Source organism: Myxocyprinus asiaticus, chromosome 35, assembly GCF_019703515.2.
Source record: "Myxocyprinus asiaticus isolate MX2 ecotype Aquarium Trade chromosome 35, UBuf_Myxa_2, whole genome shotgun sequence".
NCBI classification, from domain to species: domain Eukaryota; kingdom Metazoa; phylum Chordata; class Actinopteri; order Cypriniformes; family Catostomidae; genus Myxocyprinus; species Myxocyprinus asiaticus.
Window position 1 is genome coordinate 1,126,221 of NC_059378.1, and position 18,648 is coordinate 1,144,868.

Below are 18,648 nucleotides of genomic sequence, written 5' to 3' on the forward strand. Positions count from 1 at the left end.
CAAAACTTATCGCAAGGGGACACAAACTATTGCGAGGAAACATAAAACTTATTGCAAGTGAACGCAAACTATTGCGAGGAAACATAAAACTTATTGCAAGTGAACGCAAACTATTGCAAGAGAACGCCAAAGTTATTGCGAGGGAAATGCAAATTATTGGAAGGGCACGCAAAACTTATTGCGAGATATCGCAAAACTTATCGCAAGGGGACACAAACTATTGCGAGGAAACATAAAACTTATTGCAAGTGAACGCAAACTATTGCGAGAGAACGAAAAACTATTGGAAGAGCATGCAAAATGTATTGCGAGGGAATGGCAAAACTTGTTGCGAGGAAACGCAAAACTTATTGCGAGAGAACGCAAACTATTGCGAGAGAACAAAACTTATTGTGAGGGAATTCAAACTATTGCGAAGGCAAAAAAAATCCCGCCCTGTCCTCTAAGGGGCCCTCAAAGGTGTGACATCATTTGATGGTGACATCTGAAATTCAGATAGATAGTTCAGGAGGAGCTCATGAATTTTTAGTTTTAAAGCACAAACTTTTTAAACTTTTCCATGTCCTGAACTTAATCAAGGAAAGGACATTATTTGTGGGGAATAATAAACAGGCAGTGTCAGGATTTAAACGATATTTCTAACAGGATTTTTTCATTAAAGTTAATTTCCCAATGGAGTGTCTAGACCTGAAAGATGTTACTGTTGATGAGGGCACATAAAATTGGACTAATGTTTAATTACCATAAGCACAGACTAGGGATGGATTTAAACTAATAATCCCACCTACGATTTTGAAACATTGCATGTGGAGTCAACAAACAACAAGGCCTAAAAATAGAACGTTGATTCATGATTTCTTTAGTCGCTTGTTCACCAACTTGGAGAATCTATCCATCTGACTATCTGTTGGTTTCATATATACACCGATCAACCACAACATTAAAACCACCTGCCTAACATTGTGTAGGTCCCCCTCGTGCTGCCAAAACAGCACCAACCCGCATCTCAGAACAGCATTCAGAGATGATATTCTCCTCATCACAATTATACAGAGCGGTTATCTGAGTTACCGTAGACTTTGTCCGTTCAAACCAGTCTGGCCATTCTCTGTTGACCTCTCTCATCAACAAGGAATTTCACACAGTTTAATATGGTAAATAACATAAACATAAAATGGCTAAACAATGAATACACTCTTATTTAGCATTATATTTACAAAATTTCACACAAAACTTTAACCTTGTAAAAATAAACTTTAAACAAATATTGTGTTTTAAATGTTGACAGCAGTTTCTTCTGATTTTTGTTTAGTCAGAAATGTGTTAATATATTAGGAAGAAGGAAATAACAGCTCACACAGTAGACTAGCGATCATGGACGTATTGTGCGCATTAGCTATCACATTTTCTCACAAAAGACCGAATTAAACTACTTGTACATGCAGTGAATAATGAATATGACATTTACTCATAATGCACGTACAATCGCTTTTAATTTGAAGTTGCTCTCAAGTGCTCATGCAGATTCAGCAAGCAACAAAAAGCTGGCACAGCCCAGATCGCCTGCTTGGATTGTCATGGACTGACCATCATATAAAATTCGTAATTCAGAGGAACTGAGTTTTGATCCAGACTGATAGAATATGCGCTTCAGAGGAAGACTCTGGATTTTCCTGAGGTTCGTGAATTACATTTGTTTAAACAAGATATCTGCATATTTGCAGACGGTATATGATATTAGTTTTAATGATATTTGCCTTTTTATCATCAGACAAGATAGTAAAAAGCTACAGGGAACTGTTTAGGAGAGACAGGGAGAATGAAACACATGAGTACTTTAACACTATGATCTCCTACACGTCTGTCGTGGCTCTAATATGTGGACCATTTAAATGAGCGTGTGTTGCACATTGGTCTATTATTGTTGTAACACGATGGCACTTAACAACAAAAAGAACTGTGTTGTGTTGTTTACAAGTCTCAGTCGGCTCCTTCACGTGCAATACATTTGTAAAAATTCAGAATGGCCTTTGCGATATATCATTCGACCACTAATATATAGAGGTCGAACAATATATTGGTTTTATCATCACCGATCCTCCACCTGGTCATCTAATGGTTAGACAGAGACCTGGAGAGGCCTTCAAGCCAAAGTGTCTTGCACCCACTGTGAAATTTGGTGGAGGATCGGTGATGATCTGGGGGTGCTTCAGCAATGGTGGAATCAGGCGGATACTTCTTTGTGAAGGACGCATGAATCAAGCCACTTACAACGTTATCCTGGAAGAAAACTTGCTTCCTTCTGCTCTGACAATGTTCCCCAACTCTGGGGATTGTTTTTTCCAGCAGGACAATGCTCCATGCCACACAGTCAGGTCAATCAAGGTGTGGATGGAGGACCACTGGGTCAAGACCCTGTCATGGCCAACCCAATCTCATTGAAAACCTCTGGAATGTGATCAAGAGGAAGATGGATGGCCACAAGCCATCAAACAAAGCCGAGCTGCTTTAATTTTTGCGCCAGGAGTGGCATAAAGTCACCCAACATCAGTGTGAAAGACTGGTAGAGAGCATGCCAAGATGCATGAAAGCCGTGATTGAAAATCAGGGTTATTCCAGCAAATATTGATTTCTAACTGCATTAGCCCAGAGTAGCCTAATTGAGATTGATATTTAACAAAGTAAAACATCAGAATAATATTTTAAAACATATGCCTGACACATCCATAGAGGAGTTAATGAGTACTGATAAAATTTGAAACTGTTTGACTATGAATGAATCATTTTAATCTCTCATGAAAGCGACTCAAATACAGAAATTAAAAGGCAACCCAAGACATATTATCTCTGTAGAAAACATATATAATTTCACATTAACACAGAGGTCATAAAAGAACAAGTGTGTGCTGGCTCTGCCACTGTTTAATGTAAACTGTTTCAAGAATTACTCTTATAAAAAAAAAAAAAAAAAAAAAAAACTGAATTCTCTTCTTTAAGAGTTTAGCTTGAAGCTCAAGGCCAAACATCTTGTCATGCATAAACATCCTCAACAGTGATTACTGACAGTGTGACAAACAGATCAGTCAGTGGATTTTGTTTTTGTGACATCTACTTATGCAATTTTAACCTGTTGCTATTCATATTGAAAAAAACAATGCAATATTGTTTGGAAACCCTTTAATAACGCTGTAGGTTCACCATTGCTGACAGTGCATTCAGTGGAAGTACCCTTGGCTAGCCACCTTTCACCTCAGCAACCAGTTAAAATGTGCTTTTATCTACCATAAATGGCCCTCCATGGTCAAAATGCACCTAAACAAAAAAGCTGTTCTCTTCAAAACAACAGGCAAGCCTCTTCATCTACAGTAGGAGCATCTCATTGACCTTTCCATCACATCTACAGTTGCCCATCTCCCTCACCCATCAACATACACTCTTACACATCCCAACATATTGAAGACAGGGACCACAGTGCCAGCGGAGTAAAGTGTTTGCCTAGCAATAAGTGCATAATTATATTTTTCCAGCAGCATTTTGAAGTAGCTGAATGACAGACATTATGTGGAATTTTTGGCCGTTGGACATGTGGGTCAGTGATGTCTCGGGCAGGTCTATGTCTCTGAAGGGCCTTTCATTCTGACCTGCCTGAGAGTGCATCCACATGGCTATTGTTCAGAAGGTCAGTCATTATGTCTGTGCTGCCTCACTGCGATTTGGGCCTAGTGGGCGAGAGCGAACAGGAGTGCTTTAATCAGGTGGCCACACGAACACACAAAATTTAAAGGGTGGGACAGCAGAGAGAAAAGAGTCAGAGAGACTTTGCTGAGAAAAAGAGAATGCAGGTAATGCAGTGAAGAAAGTGAAGAGTAGCGAGAGCATGAGTTTTTCTGGTACTTTTTTCTCTCATAACAATTCTTACACGTACACGTATGTGAACCCTTTGGAATTATCTGTTTTTCTGCATTAATTGGTCATAAAATGTGAACTCGTCTTCATCAAAGTCACAAGTGTAGACAAACACAATCTGCTTAAGCTAACAACACACAAACAATTATAATCTTTCATGTCTTTATTGAACACATCCCATTAAACGTTCACAGACTGTTGTTTAAGTGCTTTAAAGCTTTTTCAGTGTTAAAATACTTTCTTCTGTCTCAGCTTATTATGCAGAGACAACCATAGAAGTAAGCCATTCATAGGTTAATTCTCGAAAACTGCTCTGTGGCACCATAAAAATTCCTGTTTGTTTTGAGCGACCCGCTTAGTCCCACCCCAACAATGTTACTTAACCAATGGTGTGATTTGGGGGCGGGACTATCTGATTGTTTGAACAACCGCAGAAGAGGGGTGTATTTGGAAAGCTGTTTTGAAAACATAATTTTTTTGCAATTCCATTCAGTAGCACCCCTGGTATAGAGTGATCACTCAACAGTTAAAAAGAAAGTGAATTCAAGTATCACAGAGGAGATAGGGTAGGACAGAATGTGCTAAACATCTCAAGTGTCCAGGTTTAATGAATGTGCATCACATTGAGAGTTGTTTAGCCCACACTGCTCGAAGCTATTTATAGCTTGTGGGATCGATCACCCATCTGATGGGCCACCATGATAGCGCTGATTAAAGTGGGAGATTAATGGAAGATTAACGGGTTTCCACTGTGTTTCCGCCAGGCATTGTTTAAATCATCTCCCCGCAGAATGACAGCAGTATTTGCCGTGTAAATAAGAGCCTTGATAGGACTGCCTGATAAATAACTCTGTTTGGTTCTTCTAGCTTTAGTTTTACCTGGTGTATGATGCAAGTTGTTCAAGAGCTTTAAACTTCAGAAGAGGCATCTACATATACATGTTTAGTCTGCATGCATTTTTTTCCTCTTTAGAGGTGGAAAATCCTGATTCCAAACACTGCTTATACTTACTTTGCTGAAATGGTAGAAACTAGTCATAAGATCCAACCCATACCCTTCAGGCTGGGAGATATTTGTTTAAGGAACATCTAACACCAATTGCTCATGGCCTTAACAATAAATGACAGACCAAACCCTGGAGAAGCTGAAAAAATGTACGTTTTTTTTCCCCAAGATGTGTCATTTGGCAGTCACTTTGTTTGTATTCATCCAATGCAGAGCCATGGCCTTAATTTCCCCTCATCAAAGGATTTTGTTTGTCCTTCACTTTGCTTTAATCTCTGTTAAATCCCCGCCTGCCACCTTTGATCTTCATTTGTGTGTGACTGGGCTCAGGCTTCATCAGAGACGGCCCTCTCGCCAAACTCCCCCACACAACTGGTTTCTTAGAGTAACTGATCTAGCACATTCCTCTAATATCACTACAGATATAAAGAGAGCGTTCTGGGCTGCTTTCAACAAATCAACAGCATATGTGGTCTACTCTAGAAAATACATCCTGTTACCACTAGACTCAGGATTGTACAGTATTATCAACAAATTGGTATGTGCACCATGTAATTTTATTCCCAGCTCTGAAGTGATTGTGAGTTTTACGGTGGGAGTCACTAAACTGTTCTGTTGGGTTTTTACTTTGGAAGAATAGCATAACTATAGGTTGCCTTTAACTAAAAAAGATAAATCAATATTTAGATTAAGAGGCAGCAAAACATTTCCAAATCTAAAACAGAAGTGATGCTGAAAGCACTTTAGAATTAATTACATAGAGTATCTAACGGATGAGAAAACATCTGTGACATCTACTAATCCACATAATAATGAGCCAAACACTCCTGCACCCGCTTTATCCTCGTGCGACCCCGTGTATACATGTGTGGACGTTGTATTTTGGTTTCGCTTTATGCAATGCATCATTTAAATTCATTGAAACCGACTGATCTCAATTCAGGAGTCATGTAACAAAACAACATGGCGCTGATCACAGCGGAGTTTGTCTTTGGGAGAAATGCCAACAAAACTACATCTGGTAAGAAACCTAATTAAGTTTTTACATTGAAACCTGTTTGAGTCAAAAGATTAGAGTCTCTAGTTTCATCCGATATGCCATTTTTTAAAATGTGAGCAATTTATCGCAAAACGTCACAGTGATAAACACAATGTACACTAATGTGTACAATAGCATAAGGTGTTCCTTAGAAATCCTATATTTACTATTTAAGTGCATTCACTCCTAAAATCTGACCAAAAGTTCAGTTTCAGGCTGCAGTTGATGTTTGGATCACTCAACATGTTTAGCAGACATGGGACTAGGGCTGGGCGATTAATCGAATTTTATTTTCAATTACGATTTTGGCTTCCAATGATTATGAAAACAAGATAATCGAGATATAATGATTATTGTGCCACATTCCGTTTCACAGTGAAACACCCCGGCGTTATATCTTTAAAGCATCCTTAAAGTTCAAATAATAAGGAAGTGGGTTATGAAAATAAACTCTGAAACTGGCTTTTCTCTGTGCGGTCAGTGCTGCGTCTATGAGTTGTGTGAAGTGACTGAAGAAGAGATTGAATCTTCTCCCGGCTGATGCACACTCAGGCGCAGGAACGCTCGTCACTCACGCGTGTTTGCTGCAGCTGGATTATAACGCAGTGAATCATAATGATCATAATTGTCAGAGAATCATAATATATGTGTCATGTTCACTGTGTCTTATCATGAAGAAAACTGGCGATACGCAACTCTATTAAGAAGAGAAAGTTTGTTTGAAGTGAACATAAAGGTGAGAGTCTTAGCCCATTACACACTAGAACAAAATACGTTTTTGATTAGTCTTCTTTGGCTTGTTTTCCAAAATAATAACTAAAACGCCTTTTAAAACAACATACATTTACTTTAGGAGCTATACTACAGGAGAAAAAAATTGTTATCGGGGAACGTTGAATACAATATTCAATCAGGGCTCGACATTAACGCTTGTGGATTTTTGAAGGGGCAAGTGAAAGAGAATTTTACTTGCCCGACCGGACAAGCAGACTGATTAAAACGTCAATAACGAAAAAATTAGTGGCTATATTTGTGATAGCTTGGGCCTGTGTCACTTATTAGAAAGTTAGTATTCTTATTCTGCTGTTGAAAATAATCCATAGCGATCTAGTAACAGCTGCACCCTGTTTGATTGACAGGCGGCATATGTGTGTGCTGAACATGCTCGCACTAATATAAGCAGAATATATAAGAATATAAGGAACTTGTGCTTGGTTAAAAATTTGTATATTATTTTATTGAAAACGCATGTTGAAATCCATGAATCAAATATGATACAACAGACTTTTGAGGAATATCTCTCAATCTCACATTCATGCACACCACAAACACAAAAATCACAGAGCTTTGAAAATTCTGACATATATTATTTATAAGATATATTTAAAGTGTGAATTAATATTTCTGTGTATTTTCACATATACAACCTGCTCTGTCATTATAAAGATCTCATTATTTTACATTATAAGCTATTATGATGTCATCTTACCATAAGTCCAAAAGTTTTACAATTTCCCTTTTTTAAATGTCAATATAGTGTTTGGTGCATAAAATACATAGCATAAAAATTGTTTATTGACAAAATAATATTTAATTCATATTGTATTTGAACTGTGATACATTTCCATCCATTTCCCTCCATATTTATATATTTATGGCCAAACTCTCAAACATTTGGTATCTCTGAAAAGTTCAGGGAGTCCTCTGATAATACCCCAAGATTTACCACTGTAGAAAAACTTCAATAACAAATGTACTACACAAAAATTAATTGCTGGGCCTCAGGAGGAGAATGACCTTTAAAGCCTAATGTATCAAATATGATGCATAAAAAAAAGTGCAATTTAATCCTGCATACACCCAAAAGAGTTTAATGTCAAAAAATGTGAATTTTCTGACAATTCTTTCATATGTCAGGCTTTACAGGGTTAAAGTAAATGATGAGGACAGTCAAATCAAAAACGTTACAGTAGTTATTTTAAGATGAAATATGTCCTGAACAACCCCAGTGGAGTTTTACAATAATTCCTCGTGGATTTGAGCAAGTGTCTGGGCCACTGTGCCGAAATCACTGATTGGACCCGCAGCTTAAGGGTCAGCAGCAACAATCACACTTGATCTCCTACACTGAATTTTGATTATTTTTATGCTGTCAGTGCCACACACAAATATTCTAGGAATTCTTACATGGGACATTTCTGATTATTTACACTCTTCTGCTGCTAGCTTTCTGAACCGTCAGTGCTTTGGATTTCTGTGGTAGAATCTAATTAAATTTAACATATGCACTCAAAAAAAACAAACAAAAAGATTTTTGCTGCTTGTGCAATTGATTTAATTCAAACAAACTAAAGCAACACAGTTCTAGAACACTGTGTCGCAACCCGATGCCATTCTGTTCAATCCATTTAAATGAGTAAAATGGAAGTTCACTTAATCCATTTGAATTGGGACTACATGAATACCTTTTGTGGTGTTAATGTAGCACTGGTGAAACTGGACAGGGGATTTCCAATTCCCAGCATTCTTGCATGGGACTGGATGGTGAGACCAAGTATTGAAATTAAGTGTTATTTTATGCATCTTTGAACACGTTGAGTATAGAAGGAGACTTGTTCATGTTTAATGTTCTGTTATGTTGCTATATAAAAACATCGTCTGTTATGTTGGCGTTTTGGAGGTTTCCATTGTGGTGAAGAATGGCGCTTAACTTGAGGATGGACTATCACTCTTGAGGGACATTTGTGATTTAAGTGCTGCTCAAATCTATTAGCAGTTGTTATTAAATTGACAGTGTCACAGTTGCACTGTCAATACACTTGCTTTCATGGCATGTTTAAAATATTATGTAAATGAACACATTTAGGTGACTTAAAATGATTGAACTTAACAACAAAATTAGAACAAATTAATTGAAATAAATAATGTTTTGTTGAACAGACCTACTGAAGCTAAGTTAAAACTGCTATAGAACATTTTACCTAATCCAACTAAATTATGTTGGCTCATAAAAATTACTTATTCTGAATGAAAGTCTTTCAGTTGTGTGTAAAAACGTTCTATAATTCAATTAAGTAAGTGTAATGACTTACGAGTAAGGGTATTTCCTGCATTTAATTCTCTTATTGCGCTCGGGTCATTTTTGACCCGGGAGAGTTAGATTTTTTAATAAAATTGTTTAAGAGATATAACCATTTAAACAACAACAACAAAAAAAGTTACATCTTTTGCTTTCGTAGGTCAGTTTTGACCTGGACTACAATTGTGGCTTTCAACATGATATTATGTAGATTTTTTTTTTTTTGTACATCTATGAATTAGATTTGTACTTATAAACACTTACTCCCACACTCTCCCACACACTCTTTTGTCTCTAAATGGGACTTCATCTTGTTTACAAACATGCACACACAGACACACACACATTCCTGTAGAAAACAGACATGACAGATATAATAAACTAAATGAAAGGTATTACTGTATAAAGGGGGTGTGACAAGAGCAAGTGTTCATGCACACATTAATCTAAATAGAGCTTGAAAGAGGAAATTATCCACACCAGTTTACAGCTTATACTCACACATCAACATTCATCAGTTCACACCAGTAAATGGAAAAGAGGGGCCTGAGTAGCTCAGTGAGTAAAGACGCTGACTATCACACCTGGAGTAACGAGTTCAAATCCAGGGCGTGCTGAATGACTCCAGCCAGGTCTCCTTAGCAACCAAATTGGCCCGGTTGCTAGGGAGGGTAGAGTCACATGGGGTAACCTCCTCGTGGTCGCCATAATGTGGTTCCCGCTCTCTGTGGGACGCGTGGTGAGTTGTGTGTGGATGCCGCGGAGAATAGCGTGAAGCCTCCACACGCGCTATGTCTCCGCGGTAACACGCTCAACAAGCCACGTGATAAGATGCATGGATTGACGGTCTCGGACGCGGAGGAAACTGAGATTCGTCCTCCGCCACCCAGATTGAGGTGAGTTACTATGCCACCACGAGGACTTAGAGCGCATTGGGAATTGGGCATTCCAAATTGTGGAGAAAAGGGGGAAAAAAAAAACATAGTAAAGAAGTTTTAATGTTGTAAACTTGAGTTGTACAGTTGTTTTGATGAAATTACGTTGGTTTCATAACCTTTGACCACCAAGTTGTATTGAGCAGTTATGAGTAACAGGAAACTCATTCAAATTACTAATAATTCTCACATTAAATGTTAATATAAATTGTACATTATGATATTTTTAGATAAAATTTCACATAAATGTTGATAAAAAAGATGTCTTCACATATATCACACTGGTTTTGCTGTAGTTAATGTATATTTTGAAATGTCAATGAATTTCTACATTTTATAATTAAAAAAAATGCCATATTAATTAATAACTTTTATATTTTTAATTTAACATGCCAAAAATATCAATCTTTTTACAAGTATGAACATTTAAGAACCTACTAATGCCTTACAATATAGTTTAGATGAAAACCATCGGGTTATGAATCATTTATAAGCTTGAATTCCACAGGGTTAAAATTTGCCCGCAAATGCAAAAGGTGTATGCAGATTCTGAACACAACAGGAGGGTTAATCCTTTCCACAGCAATGCTCTGTCTCAAATTGAATGTCTGTTCTGGATCTTTTTGTAACTGTGCTATTATTTCAGATTTTAGGCACTTCTGCACATCAGCACAGAGATCTGATGGACAATAAAATACATAGGACCTGGCACTAAGTGTGCTGTTTCATGATAAATCGCTGTTTGGTCACATGACTGAAGAATAGAGTCTCCTGAACTGAGATCAAATGAAAACTAATAAATTAAATTAAAATATGCGTTCTGTATAGCAAATCCAAAGTAGAACATCCACGCATGTGGACACAGGATCGCATGAGTTTAAACATGTTAATATGATTTTAATGTGATAAAATCGCTTGCTAACCTTTTCTATGTAAAGTTATTAGGGTTAGTGTTAGTTAGGGTTAAGGTGGTTAGGTTAGGGTTAGTTAGGTTAGGTGAAGGCAAAAATATTTTATTTTTAAGAGAAAGGAAAAGAATAGGGTTATAGGGCTGCATACACCTTTTCCAAAAAAAATTGTTGTAGTGATCAACATTATGATACAAATGATTTTGTTTGAGTTAATTTGAGACTATGTATTAGAAACGGGCCAGTTCTGTTAAAATGAATGGGGGGAATTGGAACGCCCAACGGTCAACGGATGTAGAAAGGAAGTCCCACCTCACAGGTAAAAGAACCAATCACCTTTTAGATACATACAGTTGTGCTCAAAAGTTTGCATACCCTGGCAGAAATTGTGAAATTCTGGCATTGATTTTGAAAATATGACTTATCATGCAAAAAAACTGTCTTTTATTTAAGGATAGTGATCATATGAAGCCATTTATTATCACACAGTTGTTTGGCTCCTTTTTAAATCATAATGATAACAGAAATCACCCAAATGGCCCTGATCAAAAGTTTACACACCCTTGAATGTTTGGCCTTGTTACAGACACACAAGGTGACACACACAGGTTTAAATGGCAATTAAAGGTTAATTTCCCACACCTGTGTCTTTTTAAATTGCAATTAGTGTCTGGGTTAACCCTAACCCTATAAATAGTCAATGAGTTTGTTAGCTCTCACGTGGATGCACTGAGCAGGCTAGATACTGAGCCATGGGGAGCAGAAAAGAACTGTCAGAAGACCTGCGTAACAAGGTAATGGAATTTTATAAAGATGGAAAAGGATATAAAAAGATATCCAAAGCCTTGAAAATGCCAGTCAGTACCGTTCAATCACTTATTAAGAAGTGGAAAATTCGGGGATCTCTTGATACCAAGCCAAGGTCAGGTAGACCAAGAAAGATTTCAGCCACAACTGCCAGAAGAATTGTTCAGGATACAAAGAAAACCCCACAGGTAACCTCAGGAGAAATACAGGCTGCTCAGGAAAAAGACGTTGTGGTTGTTTCAAGGAGCACAATACGACGATACTTGAACAAAAATGAGCTGCATGGTCGAGTTGCCAGAAAGAAGCCTTTACTGTGCCAATGCCACAAAAAAGCCCGGTTACAGTATGCCCGACAACACCTTGACACGCTTCACAGCTTCTGGCACACTGTAATTTGGAGTGACGAGACCAAAATAGAGCTTTATGGTCACAACCATAAGCGCTATGTTTGGAGAGGGGTCAACAAGGCCTATAGTGAAAAGAATACCATCCCCACTGTGAAGCATGGTGGTGGCTCACTGATGTTTTGGGGGGGTGTGAGCTCTAAAGGCACGGGGAATCTTGTGAAAATTGATGGCAAGATGAATGCAGCATGTTATCAGAAAATACTGGCAGACAATTTGCATTCATCTGCAAATTTTGGAATTTTGGAAAGTCTTGGACTTTCCAGCACGACAATGACCCTAAACACAAGGCCAAGTTGACCCTCCAGTGGTTACAGCAGAAAAAGGTGAAGGTTCTGGAGTGGCCATCACAGTCTCCTGACCTTAATATCATCGAGCCACTCTGGGGAGATCTCAAACGTGCGGTTCATGCAAGACGACCAAAGACTTTGCATGACCTGGAGGCATTTTGCCAAGACGAATGGGCAGCTATACCACCTGCAAGAATTTGGGGCCTCATAGACAACTATTACAAAAGACTGCACGCTGTCATTGATGCTAAAGGGGGCAATACACAGTATTAAGAACTAAGGGTATGCAGACTTTTGAACAGGGGTCATTTCATTTTTTCTTTGTTGCCATGTTTTATTTTATGATTGTGCCATTCTGTTATAACCTACAGTTGAATATGAATCCCATAAGAAATAAAAGAAATGTGTTTTGCCTGAGCACTCATGTTTTCTTTAAAAATGGTACATATATTACCAGTTCTCCAAGGGTATGCAAACTTTTGAGCACAACTGTGTATTGCCTGTCAATCAACTCTAGAACGCCCATGAGCATTAGCTATGCAATCAGGGAAAGTTTTGTTTTTTAGTGTAATTGAGGTAAAGAATCACAATTTATGATACCAGTGCTGTCAGATTTTACTGCTGATTTGAAATAAGTTCTTTGATGGTAATCTTAACCAATCATTTAGGAGATTTCGGTCTTTCCCCGTTCAAGTAGATGGGAGCTGCTCTTGTATGCCGCTTGTTTATGATGGTCGCCTCTGGACTGACTTGCTAGAAAGACATTGACACCGAATATTGCTTTAAAACCAGAAGCCCTCACGTGTGACATCATATCCTGTCCGTTGCAGTGTCCGAAATAATTTCACATGCTAAAAGTCTACTGTGTCCACCCCTTTCCAAATACCTAAGAAACCTCACCACCAAATCTCACATTTCTGCTTTTCTGTTATATTTCTTTGAAAGTGCAGTTTATAGTAATCAATGCTTATTTCATGGAATGCTGAAAAGAGGAATGTAAAATCCTTCGCTGCCTGTCTAAAATGTAGTTCAAAGCATTCTCACAGAATTATCAGTTGTGTTTTCTTTCTTCATATGGCCCTGATCTGAAAGTTGCAGTCTGTTGCAGAGCACTTTTTAAAAGTGTAACTTATTAAAGGAGAGTTACTTTCTGCTGGCAAGAATCCAGAAGTTCAGTCACTCACACACCTGTTTGTGGGCGCTGAAGTCCGTGAGAGACAGATTGAAAACCGCAGAGGGCTTTTGTTCTCAGCAGGTTGTGAGTTAAACGCCAATTCTCTGTCTTACAGAAGCTGCAACACCTCTACTTGACGTGTGGTGAGGATTGCTCGTAGACAGCAGCTTTCAACATCACTCCTCACACACCAATCACATGTACACACTGAACCTCAAACAATCACAGACCACTCACACTTACACACTCTTCTACTGCAACCCCAAACTCACACACACACACACACACTACTGAATCCTTTCATTTGTGTATCTGAGGCTGTTCGACTAGGGCAGATCTTCAAAAGCTTCACCAGCATTTTTCTCTAGTACTCCTCCCATCGCGCACTCGCTCCCTAACAGATTATGGAATTTAGCGCGAATTCTCAAGAAGTGCCTTTCCCGCACATGCGAACGTGAAAGACGTGGATCCCGCTCTATAAATCTGTTTTATGGTACAAGCAGGGAGTTCTCTTTCTTCTTCTTTTGACATGGTAATTTCTGTTTCTACATCTTTACTGAAGATCCAACTCTTGCCTTGCTAGAGGGTTCACAGTGTTTTTGTGTGAGCTTACACCCGCTGTATACGATAAATGACTTATGGCCCGGGCCTGAGAGACATAACAAACATTAACACCACAAACAGTCACATTATAAGGTTGCCTCAGTAGGTGACTAATAGCGTTTAGACCAGTAGTGTAGTCTAGGGCATACACAGGCATATGGCGTATGCCCACTACCTGAAATAAGTGATGATAAGTATGGCCGCCAGAACAACGAGTATTCTTTTGACCCGGCACTTTTTCAATCTACTAACACGATGCCGCACCACCGTTGAGTGAATTGTTATTTTTTTGTTGTTTTTTTTTAAAGTGTAGCGAGATTCTCTCCAAACGCGCATGGAGCTGTGGGAGTAAATTTATTTCCCAAACAATTTCACTATACACAGAGAAGCACATTATAGTACACAAATAAAAAAATAGCAATTAATTCTTATGTAGGCGGTATATGGTAATACTAGATAACGTGCTAACGTGAATATTACTACACTCATATTAGCTGCAGTTCAAGTCAGAAGTTTACATACACCTTAGCCAAAACTCAGTTTTTCACAATTCCTGACATTTAATTGTAGAAAACATTCCCTGTCTTAGGTCATTTAGGATCACTACTTTATTTTAAGAATGTGAAGGGTCAGAATAATAGTAAAGAGAATTATTTATTTCAGCTTTTATTTCTTTCATCACAATCCCAGTGGGACAGAAGTTTACATACACTTGGTTAGTATTTGGTAGCATTGCCTTTAAATTGTTTAACTTGGATCACATGTTTTGGGAGCTTTCCACAAGCTTCTCACAATAAGTTGCTGGAATTTTGTCCCATTCCTCCAGACAGAACTGGTGTAACTGAGTCAGGTTTGTAGGCCTCCTTGCTTGCACACGCTTTTTCAGTTCTGCCCACAAATGTTCTATCGGATTGAGGTCAGGGCTTTGGGATGGCCACTCTAACACCTTGACTTTGTTGTCCTTAAGCCATTTTGCCACAACTTTGGAGGTATGCTTGGGGTCATTGTCCATTTGGAAGACCCATTTGCGACCAAGCTTTAACTTTCTGGCTGATGTCTTGAGATGTTGCTTCAATATATCCACATAATTTTCCTTCCTCATAATGCCATCTATTTTGTGAAGTGCACCAGTCCCTCCTGCGGCAAAGCACCCCCACAACATGATGCTGCCACCCCCATGCTTCACGGTTGGGATGGTGTTCTTCGGATCGCAAGCCTCACCCTTTTTCCTCCAAACATAATGATGGTCATTATGGCCAAACAGTTCCATTTTTGTTTCATTACACCAGAGGACATTTCTCCAGAAAGTAAGATCTTTGTCCCCATGTGCACTTGCAAACTGTAGTTTGGCTTTTTATGGCAGTTTTGGAGCAGTGGCTTCTTCCTTGCTGAGCAGCCTTTCAGGTTATGTCGATATAGGACTCGTTTTGCTGTGGATATAGATACTTGTCTACCTGTTTCCTTCAGCATCTTCACAAGGTCCTTTGCTGTTGTTCTGGGATTGATTTGCACTTTTCACACCAAACTACGTTCATCTCTAGGAGACAGAATGCATCTCCTTCCCGAGCGGTATGATGGCTGCGTGGTCCCATGGTGTATATACTTGCGTACTATTGTTTGTACAGATGAACGTGGTACCTTCAGGTGTTTGGTAATTGCTCCCAAGGATGAACCATACTTGTGGAGGTCCACAATTATTTTTCTGAGGTCTTGGCTGATTTCTTTAGATTTTCCCATGATGTCAAGCAAAGAGGCACTGATTTTGAAGGCAGGCCTTAAAATACATCCACAGGTACACCTCCAATTCAGTACACCTCATATCAGAAGCTAATTGGCTAATTGTCTAAAGGCTTGACATCATTTTCTGGAATTTTCCAAATTGCTTAAAGGCACAGTTAACTTAGTGTATATAAACTTCTGACCCGCTGGAATTGTGATAGTCAATTAAAAGTGAAACAATCTGTCTGTAAACAATTGTCAGAAAAATTACTCGTGTCATGCACAAAGCAGATGTCCTAAATGACTTGCCAAAACTATAGTTTGCTAATTTAAAATCTGGAGTTGTTAAAAAATTTGTTTTAATGACTTCAACCTTAGTGTATGTAAACTTCTGACTTCAACTATATATATATATATATATATATATATATATATATATATATATATATATATATATATATATATATATATATATATATTTAAATGCAACTTATGCAATTAAACTTTGTGAAAATACTGCATGTTACTGCACCCATGCTAGTTTTTGCTCTCTCTCTCTCTCTCTCTCTCTCTCTCTCTCTCTCTCTCTCTCTCTCTCTCTCTCTCTTGCCTTTTGTCGGTGGTGCCTTTTTCTCATGATATCAAATCATTTCAATTTATACTTCAAAGTAGGAAAACAATTTCACTATACACTGAAAAGCACATTATAGCACACAAATAAAAAAATAACAATTAATTCTCATGTAGGCTATATATGGTAATACAAGATAACGCATTAAGGTGAATATTATTACACTTATATTAGCTATAGAATGCTTAACAGTCTATTATGTATTATGAATTAGTTTATTAGTAATTATAAAGTATTAACAATTTTCATAGTAGCCTAATGAAAGGAACATTAATGACACCTATTAATTTAAATACATATTTTCATCAAGTATCATTGTTCTTAGTAGTGTACTCCACACCATGCCAGCAAGAACTTTACCCTGATATACATGTTCATGCTCATGTGGGACTATAATTACAACAGCCAATATTTATTTTTTATTTTATTTTTATTTTTTTTATGGAGAAAAAAAAAAACATTTTCTTGCACATTTTACATATGCGCTATATGAATATAAATATGTTAATTTTAGAGACCGTGTGCATGTTTTATTTTATTATTAGTGTCTTCACAGTATGCCCACCTCTTCAGACACTACTACACCACTGGTTTAGCCTACATACAAATTGTATACTATTTTTCTTATATATATATATTTCAGTAGTGAGAAGAAAACAAGTGTGCAAGTGCATATAAAGAAACATTTGAACACGTAACGCAAAAAGTACATGTGAAATTTGATAAACCTCGAGGGAGTCATATTGTTTAAAAACAACATAATGATCTTAGGAAAGTTATCTAATACACCAAAATATGAATAGTAGCTATTAATGATGAGTTATTCTGAATTATATACTGTTTGTGTCTGGTTTAATTATTAATAAATCATTAATACTACATGAAGTCACTGCAGTTGTGATGCTTTGTGATCTCTGTCGGCTACTAACATGAAACTGAGCTTGACCAGCCGATTTATCATCTCACAAAAGATTCTTTGTGACAAATCCGCTCGGATGTGTCCAGAAATAGCATGTTGTTGTACATTATTATTTTGCTGAATAAATTAATTCACTCACAGTTACTCGCCGATAAAACTGAAGCCAAAACGCTCAACGCCGTGAGGAGGAAAATTCCGATGCCGTTGTGGAATCCCATGTTTGGAAAAGTACTCCGCTCCATACTTCTGCAACCATACGAAAAACACACTGAACCCTTTCCTCAGATCCTCCTGGAGAAATGATCCAACTCCTCTCTCTCTCTCTCTCTCTCTCACTCTCTCTTCTCTCTCTCCATCGCTCTCTCTCTCTCCAACTCTCTCTCTCTCTCTCTCTCCATCTCTCTCTCTCTCTCTCTCTCTCTCTCTCTCTCTCTCTCCTCTCTCTCCAACTCTCTCCTCTCTCTCTCCAACTCTCTCTCACTCTCTCTTCTCTCTCTCCATCGCTCTCTCTCTCTCCATCTCTCTCTCTCTCTCTCTCTCTCTCTCTCTCTCTCACTCTCTCTTCTCTCTCTCCATCGCTCTCTCTCTCTCCAACTCTCTCTCTCTCTCACTCTCTCTCACTCTCTCTTCTCTCTCTCCATCGCTCTCTCTCTTTCTCTGTCTCTCTCCATCTCTCTCTCTTTCTTCTCACTCTCTCTCTTCTCACCCTCTCTCTCTCTCTCTCTCTCTCTTCTCTCTCTCCATCGCTCTCTCTCTCCAACTCTCTCTCTCTTTCTCTCTCTGTCTCTCTCCATCTCTCTCTCTTTCTCTGTCTCTCTCTCCAACTCTCTCTCTCTTTCTCTCTCTCTCTCTCTCTGTCCCTCTCTCCATCTCTCTCTCTCTCCACCTCTCTCTCTCCATCTCTCTCTTTCTCTGTCTCTCTCCCTCTCTCTCTCTCTCTCTCTCTCTCTTTCTCTCTCTCTCTGTCCCTCTCTCCACCTCTCTCTCTCCCTCTCTCTTCTCTCCATCTCTCTCTCTCTCTCTTTCCATCTCTCTTCTCTCCATCTCTCTATTTTTATATTTTCTATTTCAAAGTACTTTATTAGCATGATTGTGTTTACATTCAGTATTGCCAAAGCATTAATACACAAAACAGATAATGACAAGACAAATAATAATAATAAAACAGTAACAAATAACAATAAAAATAAGGTGCCAGGTAATGAATAAAATAAAAACTATAATATAC

At 38.2% G+C, this 18,648-nt stretch overlaps 2 protein-coding genes across 3 annotated transcripts in view; one reads left to right on the plus strand and one right to left on the minus strand.

Annotated features, from left to right (window-relative positions):
• Positions 1 to 17,681, minus strand: part of cntnap5l (contactin associated protein family member 5 like) — a 115,059-nt gene extending 97,378 nt beyond the window's left edge. For both annotated transcript variants that reach the window (XM_051672184.1, XM_051672183.1), the window contains exon 1: positions 17,560 to 17,681. In XM_051672184.1, the coding sequence (XP_051528144.1) occupies positions 17,560 to 17,662 (103 nt within the window). In that variant the 5' untranslated portion in view covers positions 17,663 to 17,681. The remainder of the gene's footprint in view (positions 1 to 17,559) is intronic.
• The window catches only part of LOC127425923 (uncharacterized), a 393,067-nt gene that overhangs the window by 217,848 nt on the left and 156,571 nt on the right, over positions 1 to 18,648 (plus strand). The gene's annotated exons all lie outside the window — the stretch shown is intronic.